At 48.0% G+C, this 11,307-nt stretch overlaps 1 protein-coding gene across 1 annotated transcript; it reads left to right on the top strand.

Annotated features, from left to right (window-relative positions):
• Positions 1–8,236: 8,236 nt before the first annotated feature.
• LOC122128824 (integrin beta-1-B-like) lies at positions 8,237–8,752 on the top strand. Its single transcript, XM_042703670.1, has 2 exons — positions 8,237–8,417; positions 8,526–8,752. The coding sequence occupies exons 1-2, from the start codon at positions 8,261–8,263 to the stop codon at positions 8,750–8,752; spliced, it is 384 nt and encodes a 127-aa protein (XP_042559604.1). The 5' UTR covers positions 8,237–8,260.
• Positions 8,753–11,307: the final 2,555 nt, after the last annotated feature.

Here is an 11,307-nt window from a genome sequence, read left to right as displayed (position 1 = left end):
ACACACATACGCACACACCCTTTATACATACACACACACACACACATTCCATTGGAGATAAGGTGAGACGCACACACCCACACAAACTTGGAGATTTACCATACATATGAGGTCTTACCCCCCCACCCCCCCCCCCCCCCACACACACACACACACACACACACAAACAAACCTGTGATTGTGTGTCCCTGCAGGTGACGTTTGATGTGGCCATCACGTCGAAAGGCTGCCCGTCCGGTTGGTCTGAGACGGTGAAGATTAAGAGGCAGGGCTTCTCGGAGGAGGTGGAGGTTCAGCTCAGCTTCATCTGTGAGTGCGAGTGCACGGCCGGCACGCCCTACAGCCCCGACTGCTCAGAAAATGGCACCTATCACTGCGACGCCTGTCGGTAGGCACACACACACACACACACACACACACACACACACACACACACACATACATGTACACACACACACACACACATACACACATACACACAGACTCTGTCTCTCCATCAATCCTGAAGCACTGTGCCGATCAGCTGTCTCCAGTGTTCACAGACATTTTTAACACCTCACTGGAGACATGCCACGTACCAGCCTGCTTCAAGACCTCCACCATCATCCCCGTCCCCAAAAAAACAAAAGTCACTGGACTCAACGACTACAGACCCGTCGCCCTGACCTCTGTGGTTATGAAGGCATTTGAGCGTCTGGTGCTGCTTCACCTCAAAGCCATCACTGACCCTCTCCTGGACCCCCTGCAGTTTGCCTACAGAGCCAACAGGTCTGTAGACGATGCAGTTAACATGGCCCTTCACTTCATCCTCCAGCACCTGGACTCCTCAGGAACCTACGCCAGGATCCTGTTTGTTGACTTCAGCTCTGCCTTCAACACAATCATTCCGGCTCTGCTACAGGACAAGCTCTCCCAGCTGAGCGTGCCTGTCTCCACCTGCAGGTGGATCACAGACTTCCTGTCTGACAGGAAGCAACACGTGAGGCTGGGGAAGCATGTCTCTGACTCCAGGACTATAAGCACCGGTTCCCCTCAGGGCTGCGTTCTTTCCCCTCTACTCTTCTCCCTGTATACCAACAGCTGCACCTCCAGTCACCAGTCCGTCAAACTCCTTAAGTTCGCGGACGACACCACCCTCATTGGGCTCATCTCTGGGGGGGATGAGTCCGCTTACAGGTGGGAGATTGACCATCTGGTGACCTGGTGTGGGCAGAACAACCTAGAGCTAAATGCTCTGAAGACAGTGGAGATGGTCGTAGACTTCAGAAGGAACCCAGCCCCACTCACCCCTATCACCCTGAGTGACTCCCCAGTCGACACTGCGGAGTCCTTCCGCTTCCTGGGCACCATCATCTCCCAGGACCTCAAGTGGGAGCTGAACATCAGCTCCCTCACCAAAAGAGCTCAACAGAGGATGTACTTTCTGCGGCAGCTGAAGAAGTTCAACCTGCCAAAGACAATGATGGTGCACTTCTACACCTGCATCATTGAGTCCATCCTCTCCTCCTGCATCACCATCTGGTACGCTGCTGCCACTGCCAATGACAAAGGCAGACTGCCGCGTATCATCCGTTCTGCCGAGAAGGTGATTGGCTGCAATCTGCCATCTCTACAGGACCTGTTCGCCTCTAGGACCCTGAGGCGGGCAGGTAAGATTGTGGCCGATCCCTCCCACTCGGGTCACAAACTCTTCGAGGTCCTTCCCTCCAGTAGGAGGCTCCGGTCCATCAGGACCAAAACCTCACGCCACAAAACCAGCTTCTTCCCGGCTGCCGTTGGCCTTATTAACAAGCCCCGGGACCCCCACCTGTCGTGGACACTTAACCCGCCCCCACACCGGCTAAGACGGCCTAGGTCTGGGAGGCTCTGCCTAAGATGGCAGGGAAAGTGGCAGCGCCACTGGCCAGGACCGTTGACGATGATGTAAATTATGAGGGTGATGATGATGAAGAAGAGTATGATGATGATGGTGATGATGAAGAGTGTGAAGATGATGGTGGCGGTGTCGAGGAAGATGAAGAGTGTGACGAGGATGCTGTTGATGAAAATGTTAATGAAGCAGGTGGTGAAGATGACCATGATGAGTCAGAGGAAGAAGTCACTCCACCTTAACAGGCAGCTCCAGGCAAGTCTGCTCCAGCCAATGCCACCCCTGCAGCGCCAGTAAAGGAAGCTTGTATGGTGAAGGCTAAGGAAGAGTCTGGGAAAGACGACTTCGACAGCCAAGAGGTAGATGACAAAAACAGTGATGCCTCTGGACTGAGTGGAACAGAGTTGCTGAAAGCTGAGTTGTCATATCGGGACGCCGTCATCCAGAGGCTTCGGCGGGATCTCCTGATGTCTCACCAGGCCCGCGACACCCAGTGTGCTCAGCTGGACGTCCAGGAGCAGAGGGTCTGTGAGCTGCTGAGAGAGCTGCAGGAGAGCCAGCTGGAGCTGCAGCGAGGACACGGCCGCCTTCAGCAGCTGCAGAGGGAGCACGCTGCTCAGCAGAGCAAGGAGGACCAGCTCCGCTCTCAGCTCTCCAAGGTCAGAGGGCGTCTCTTACGGGTGGAGGGCGTGAATGAGGCTCTCCTGGGATTCAAACGTGAGAAAGAAGTTGAGGTGGAGAGGCTCAGTGCAGAGCTTTGCTCCATGTGAGCAGCACACACCGAGGCTGCAGAAGCCCAGAGGAAATGCACAGAGCTGCAGACAGAGCTCCAGAAGAACCAAAGTGCTGCTCAGGAGGCTAGCAGAGAGGCCAAGGGAAAGCCTGGCTTTGGGATGGAGGTCGTTGAGAAGATCTCAGTGAAGCACAGCTCCAGCAAGAGCCTCTACGTCCATGAGGTGCAGGTGGGCTGGTCTCTGGCCAGTGGCAGCCTTCTGTTGGGTGAGGAAGAGCACTCCTTTGCCTATTACAGCAAGGCCAAGAAGACCACCAACAGCGAGACTGAGGACTATGGTGATCCCACGGCCAAAAGAAACCGAGGGACAGAGATCCACCGGCCAGAGAAACGTAGCGTCCATGACCGGAAGGGGGAAGGGTAGACCCCAAGATTGGAAAAAGCTGGACTGACAAACTGACATCCGACACCGGAAAGTACCAGAAGAGTGCAAATAGTTTAAGGACTGTTTAAGAATGTTTTTGACCTGTGTTTAATTAAGATACTTGTTTGTTCCTGAAAAGTGTTATGTTGGGTGACTTTTGTGTTTAGCTTTGGAGAACGAATTTAAAACCTTCCTTTTAGCTCCCGGGAAGGGCCTGAAGTTACGGGGGAGGGTGTGTGGTAGCCCAAGCTGCTCTTGGGCTCCCACTTAGTTTAAACATGGCTGATTTCCCTTACTAGGACTACAGGGCAGGCTTTAGGACCCTGGGGAGGTGTTCTGGGGACTAGGCAGGTCGGGCCATTCCCTAATTGGACACACAGGTGTAGATTGTCTGACTAGTTGCTGATCAGTGCCAACTAGTCAGACAAAGACTTTAAAACAGTCAGTATGAAGGGCCGGTAGCACTGGGTGCAAGCCGGAGGGTTTACCCCATTTTCTGTTCATTTGATTACCTTTGTTGTAATGTTTGAGTGCCTAAGTTGGTGATTAAAGCGTTATTAAAGAACGTTTCTTTTGTAATTCCCTGGTTGCGTCCTTTTGAGAGCTGGGCCGCGACAATACATACATACACATACATACATACACATACATACATACATACACACATACATACATACATACATACATACATACATACATACATACATACATACACACATACATACATACATACATACATACATACATACACATACATACATACACATACATACACATACATACACACACACACACATACACACATACACACATACATACATACATACATACATACATAGTACATACATACATACACACATACATACATACATACACATACATACATACACACACACATACACACATACATACACACACACATACACACATACATACATAGTACATACATACAAACATACATAGTACATACATACATACATACATACATACATACATACATAGATACACATTAGGGCTGTGAAATGATTAAACATTTTAATCAAATTAATCACAGGTTTCTGTAGATGAATCATGATTAATCACATATTGCCAATTTTCTCTGTATATTTTTGTGAGAACAAAAAGATTTATGACAAAAGACGGATATATACATTTAACATGTTTTCTTTTTTTATTCATAAAAAAAACAATGGTGCTGCAACTCAGCAGTTCTTTAGCAGTTATCTTTGCTATTCCATATGGAACATTACTATAATCTTCATCCTAAACAGAATTCGGGCTTCTTAGTCATTGTATGGTTGAATACAAAAATGTTCTTTTCTTTTTTAAATCAAACAGAAATGATTTGGGCTTCTTAGCCATTGTTTTTATAGGATGGTTGAAAATGTTTCTCTTCTGTCAAACAAACATTAGCCACACCATGACACAATCTAATGCCTCTAAAGGCCCTAGTGGTCGTTTTGTCTTCAATTGCCCAATTGCTTGCAGCTTGGAGCTGTGGCTAGCAGCTAGCACAGTCATGCTATGGGGCTGTGGCTAGCACAGTCATGCTATGGAAACCTTGTCATGCTATGGGGCTGTGTGGCTAGCACAGTCATGCTATGGGGCTAGCAGCTAGCACAGTCATGCTATGGGGCTGTGGCTAGCACAGCTACTGGAAACCATGTCATGCTATGGGGCTGTGTGGCTAGCACAGGTACTGGAAACCTTGTCATGCTATGGGGCTGTGGCTAGCACAGGTACTGGATGGACGCATGGATTCCACCAAGTATCAGCAGATTCTTGAGAACAATGTTCAATGTAGTTACGATCCAAAGCATAGTTACGAGCCAAAGCTTAGTTACGATCCAAAGCATAGTTACGAGCCAAAGCATAGTTACGATCTAAAGCATAGTTACGATCTAAAGCATAGTTACGATCCAAAGCATAGCTACGATCTAAAGCGTAGTTACGATCCAAAGCATAGTTACGATCCAAAGCATAGTTACGATCTAAAGCATAGTTACGATCCAAAGCATAGTTACGATCCAAAGCATAGTTGCAATCCAAAGCATAGTTACACACAGCTAGCACAGCTACTGGAAACCTTGTCAAAGTTGAGGGTCGCATGGATTCCACCAAGTATCAGCTGATTCTTGAGAACAATGTTCAATGTAGTTACGATCCAAAGCATAGTTACGAGCCAAAGCATAGTTACGATCCAAAGCATAGTTACGATCCAAAGCATAGTTACGATCTAAAGCATAGTTACGAGCCAAAGCATAGTTACGATCCAAAGCATAGTTACGATCTAAAGCATAGTTACGAGCCAAAGCATAGTTACGAGCCAAAGCATAGTTACGATCTAAAGCGTAGTTACAATCCAAAGCATAGTTACGATCTAAAGCATAGTTACGATCTAAAGCGTAGTTACGATCCAAAGCATAGTTACACACAGCTAGCACAGCTAGCACAGCTACTGGAAACCTTGTCAAAGTTGAGGGTCGCATGGATTCCACCAAGTATCAGCAGATTCTTGAGAACAATGTTCAATGTAGTTACGATCCAAAGCATAGTTACGATCCAAAGCTTAGTTACGATCCAAAGCTTAGTTACGATCCAAAGCATAGTTACGAGCCAAAGCATAGTTACGATCCAAAGCATAGTTACGATCTAAAGCATAGTTACGATTCTAAAGCATAGTTACGAGCCAAAGCATAGTTACGAGCCAAAGCATAGTTACGATCTAAAGCATAGTTACGAGCCAAAGAATTTTTTCAAAATCTACTGATGAATTCATACAGGCACAGATACACTGTTCTAGAATGGCCATCCCAGTCCCCAGACTTGAATATCATCGAAAATGTCTGGAATGATCTGAAGCACAAGCTGTCCACGCTCAGCAGCCATCGAACCTGACTCAACTGGAGACAGTGCATTCTTTCCGTCCATTCAATGTCAAATGTTGTTACAGATCTGAAACCCTAACCCAAGGTCTGAAATGGGACTTTTCCCATTAGGCGTAAATTATGTCCAAATGAAATTGCTGCTTTGAAAGACCAGCAGATTATAATCTGAAACAATGATCATTAGCAGGGGTGCCCAAACTTTTGCATAAAACTACGTACATATATATGTGTATATATATATATAAATACACAGACTGTGCTGTTGAAGGAGAGGAGCGGCGCCTTCAGGTCTGGGGATGAGGCAGGACTGCCAGAGCCAACCTGAGGAGGGGCATCTGGGAGGCCAAGACAGCATACAAGAGGAGGATTGAGGACCACTTCAGCAGCAACAACATACGGCAGGTGTGGCAAGGGGTCCAACACATCACCAACTACAGGGCCAGCAACCTAACTGCAGCCGACGGTGATGACTCGCTGGCTGAGGGGCTAAACTGCTTCTTCACACGCTTTGAGGTTGAGACACCGGATGTGACCACGCCACTTCCACTAGACCCCTGTAGCCACACCCTCACAGTGCAGGCACAGGAGGTAAGGCGTGTTCTGCGGGCAGTGAACCCAAGAAAAGCTGCTGGACCAGACGGTGTGACTGGGAGGGTGCTGAGGGACTGTGCAGAGCAACTGGCTGGTGTGTTCACCGACATATTCAACCAGTCCCTATCCCAGTGCTTGATTCCACCCTGCCTGAAGTCCTCCACAATCATTCCTCTACCCAAAAAAGACCACTGCCAGCACCCCTAACGACTACCGACCAGTGGCACTGACACCTATCATCATGGAGTGTTTTGAGAAACTGGTCCGGAGTCAGTGTCACATCACAACAAGCCTGCCACCCACTTTTGACTCCCACCAGTTTGCATACAGAGCAAACAGGGCTACAGAAGATGCTATTACCACGGCTCTCCACACCACACTTACGCACGTGGAACAGAGAGGGAATTACGCCAGGCTGCTCTTCATAGACTTCAGCTCTGCTTTCAACACGATCATACCAAGCAGACTGGTCACCAAACTGATGGACTTAGGGCTCTCACAGCAAATCTGCTACTGGATCAGAAATTTCTTGACAGACCACTCCCAGAGGGTTAGAGTAGGATCCCATCTCTCCTCAGCTCTCAGCATCAGCATCGGCTCCCCACAGGGCTGCGTGTTGAGCCCCCTACTCTACACCATCTATACCCATGACTGCACGAGCAATGCCATCATCAAGTTTGCAGATGATACAACCGTGGTGGGGCTCATCTCAGGAGGAGATGAGACTGCATACAGGGAGGAAGTGCAAAGGCTGTCGACATGGTGCATCTTGAACAATCTTGTCCTCAACACCTTCAAGACAAAAGAGCTGATAGTCGACTATAGGAGGAAAAAACCGGACATGCAGCCTATTGCCATCAATGGGGAGAGAGTGGAGAGGGTATCAAACTTCAGCTTCCTGGGCACTTACATCAAGGGGGACCTTTCCTGGACCAGAAACACCACTGCACTGCTGAAAAAGGCACAACAGAGGCTGTATTTCCTGAGGTTACTAAGGAAGTACAAATTAAAAAAGAAACTGTTAGTGTCCTTTTACCGGTGCTCTGTGGAGTCAGTGTTAAGCTATGGCATCTCACTGTGGTTTGCCAGCTGCACGGCAGCAGAAAGAAAGGTACTCCAGAGGGTCATTAAGACAGCGCAAAAAGTAATTGGCTGCTCTCTTCCACCTCTTGAGGACATTTATAAAACACGCTGCCTCAGAAAAGCCCACAGCATCCTCAGAGACTCAACACACCCTGGTTACCACCTATTTGAACTGTTGCCCTCAGGGAGACGCTTTAGGACAATCATAGCAAAAACAGACAGGCTGAGAAACAGCTTCTATCCCAGAGCCATCATAGCACTTAACAAGGCACAAAACTGACCTGTATTTGTCTCTCTGTTGTGTTATATGTCTTGTGTTTTTATAGGGGAAATATGTATATATATATGTTCAATCTATATTTTTATTGTTTTTGTGTCTGAGAGCTGCTACCTTAATTTCGTTGTACTTGTGCAATGACAAATAAATATATTCTATTCTATTCTATACGCACATAAATACATACATACGCACATATGCAAATAGCCTTTTCTGTTTAGATAAAAGTAGTTGACCTGCAGCTACTTTAAACACGATAAAGATTTGACAGCAGTTCTGAAGTGTGTGTGTGTGTGTGTGTGTGTGTATCAGCTGTAACGATGGCCGTATCGGGCCGAAGTGTGAGTGCAGCACTGACGAGGTGCGGACGGAGGATCTGAACGCTCCCTGCCGCATGGACAAGAGCACAGACATCTGCAGCAACAACGGCGACTGCGTGTGCGGCACGTGTGAGTGCAAGAAGAGGGAGAACCCCGAGGAGCGCTACAGCGGCAAGTACTGCGAGTGTGACAACTTCAACTGCGACCGCTCCAACAACAAGCTCTGTGGAGGTGAGTGAGTGTGTGTGTGTGTGTATGTTTGTGTGTGTGTGTGTGTGTGTGTGTGTGTGTGTGTGAGTGTGAGTGTGAGTGTGTTGGCTAATAGTATTTCTCTATTAGGCCACGGGCGGTGTGAGTGCCGTGTGTGTTACTGCGATGCTAACTACACGGGCAGCGCGTGCGACTGCTCTCTGGACACCTCCACCTGTCTGGCCAAGAACAAGCAGATCTGTAACGGCCGCGGGACCTGTGAGTGTGGGGTGTGTAAGTGCACCGATCCCAAGTTCCAGGGAGCCACCTGCGAAGAATGTCCCACCTGTCCCGGAGTGTGTACTGAGCACAAGTGAGTCTCTCTCTCACACACACACACACATACACACACTCTCACACACACACACACACACACTTCCTTTCTCACACTCTCTCTCTCTCTCTCTGTCTCTCTCTCTCACACACAGACACACACACACACACACACACTGAATCCAAACTGCAGTCAATACGTTTTTTTGTGTGTAAGATGCAACCACAGTAAGACCATCTGACTGCAGTGTGATGTTTATAGTATTGTGACCGTGTGTGTGTGTGTAGGGAGTGTGTGCAGTGTCGTGCCTTCAGTACAGGCGAGAAGAAGGAGACGTGCCAGTTGGAGTGCATGTATTTCGAGCTGGAGATGGTGAAGAGCCGCGATGACCTGCCGCAGCCGGGGGCCGAGCCCGCCATCTCACTCTGCAGGATGTGGGAGGCAAACGACTGCTGGTTCTACTACACCTACGCCGTCAAGAACGACAGCACCAAGGTCGTCCATGTGGTGGAGGTCCAAGGTAAGTACTCCAAAGGTCGTGCGCATATTTCTGTCCGAGCCTCAGGTCAAGCAGGCTAGCCCATCCTAATTAGTAGTTCAAAAGTCCGAAAAGTACTGTTACTTGTCACATTTGGAACAGGAAGATGCATCTGTTTTTGACTCCAGTTCCCATAATTCCTTGTTTTCCCAGAGTGCCCTGACTGACATCATCTCATTGTGGTGGGCGTGGAGGCAAGAATCGTTCTGATTGGTCTACCGCTTCATTAAGAGTGCCCTCCACGGTGTCACACCCTACCCCTTCATTAACAGGCACACACACACACACGCACACACACACACACACGCACACACACACACACACACACACACACACACACACACACACGCACACACACACACACACACACACACACACGCACACACAGACACACACACACACACACCACATGCTTATGTGGGTGTGTGCGGATGTGTGTGTGAGTGTGTAAGCACTGTTAATGACTTAAATCATCAAGTGAATCAAGTGCCTTGTATTAATATATTCCTTGTATGAATAATGTGCTTATGAAAGCAGGAACATGGCTTGTCTGTGTTCCTGTGTGTGTGTGTGTGTGTGTGTGTGTAACTTAGATTATTAGGTGCCATATAGTCTGCTTATGTACAAGAGCATGTTTAGACCAGAAGTGATAAGAAGGGTCGAACTGTGCTTCTTCCGACCTTGTGCAAAACTTCCATCCTTGCCTCGGACCTCAGAACTCCACCACGTGGTTATCTCTGCTGAACGCTCAACTTCTGTCTATATAAACCTTGTGCGATGTGTTTATCATGGCTTCACTTTCAGCCTTGTGCTGGGAGTGAGCCCGATTGCAATTGTTGTTTGTCTAATAAATATACTTATATGCAGCTCCGGAGTCCTGAGGTAACTAGGGTGAATTTACATCTAACAGTAAGCGTATGTGCATGTGTGTGTGAGTGTGTGTGGGTGTGTGTATGCTTGTGAGTGTGTATGCTTGTGTGTGTATTAGAGTGCATGCGTGTGTGGGTGTGTGTGAGTGTGTATGCGTGTGGGGTGTATGTGTGAGTGTGTATGCATGTATGGGTCTGTGTGTGTGTGTGTATGCGTGTGTGTGTGTTTGGAGTGTGTTTGAAGTGTGTGTGTGTTTGAAGTGTGTGTGTGTTTGGAGTGTGTGTGTGCTTGGAGTGTGAGTGTGTTTGAAGTGTGTGTGTGTTTGGAGTGTGTTTGGAGTGTGTGTGTGTTTGGAGTGTGTTTGAAGTGTGTGTGTGTTTGGAGTGTGTGTGTGTTTGGAGTGTGGTTGGAGTGTGTTTGAAGTGTGTGTGTGTTTGGAGTGTGTTTGAAGTGTGTGTGTGTTTGGAGTGGGAGTGTGTTTGGAGTGGGAGTGTGAGTGTGTTTGGAGTGGGAGTGTGTGTTTGGAGTGTGTGTGTGTTTGGAGTGTGTTTGGAGTGTGTTTGGAGTGTGAGTGTGTTTGGAGTGTGTGTGTGCTTGGAGTGTGTTTGGAGTGTGTGTGTGTTTGGAGTGTGTGTGTGTTTGGAGTGTGCTTGGAGTGTGTTTGAAGTGTGTGTGTGTTTGGAGTGGGAGTGTGAGTGTGTTTGGAGTGGGAGTGTGTGTTTGGAGTGTGTGTGTGTTTGGAGTGTGTGTGTGCTTGGAGTGTGTTTGGAGTGTGTGTGTGTTTGGAGTGTGTGTGTGTTTTGGAGTGTGCTTGGAGTGTGTTTGAAGTGTGTGTGTGCTTGGAGTGTGTTTGGAGTGTGTGTGTGTTTGGAGTGTGAGTGTGTTTGGAGTGTGTGTGTGCTTGGAGTGTGTTTGGAGTGTGAGTGTGTTTGAAGTGTGTTTGGAGTGTGTGTGTGTTTGGAGTGTGAGTGTGTTTGGAGTGTGCTTGGAGTGTGTGTGTGTTTGGAGTGTGAGTGTGTTTGGAGTGTGCTTGGAGTGTGCTTGGAGTTTGTTTGGAGTGTGAGTGTGTTTGGAGTGTGTGTGTGTTTGGAGTGTGTGTGTGTTTGAAGTATGAGTGTGTTTGGAGTGTGAGTGTGTTTGGAGTGTGAGTGTGTTTGGAGTGTGTGTGTGTTTGGAGTATGAGTGTGTTT

This window comes from Clupea harengus, chromosome 25, assembly GCF_900700415.2.
Source record: "Clupea harengus chromosome 25, Ch_v2.0.2, whole genome shotgun sequence".
Taxonomy (NCBI): Eukaryota; Metazoa; Chordata; class Actinopteri; order Clupeiformes; family Clupeidae; genus Clupea; species Clupea harengus.
Note: the sequence above shows the minus strand (reverse complement) of the source record. Positions and strands in the feature narration are given on the sequence as shown.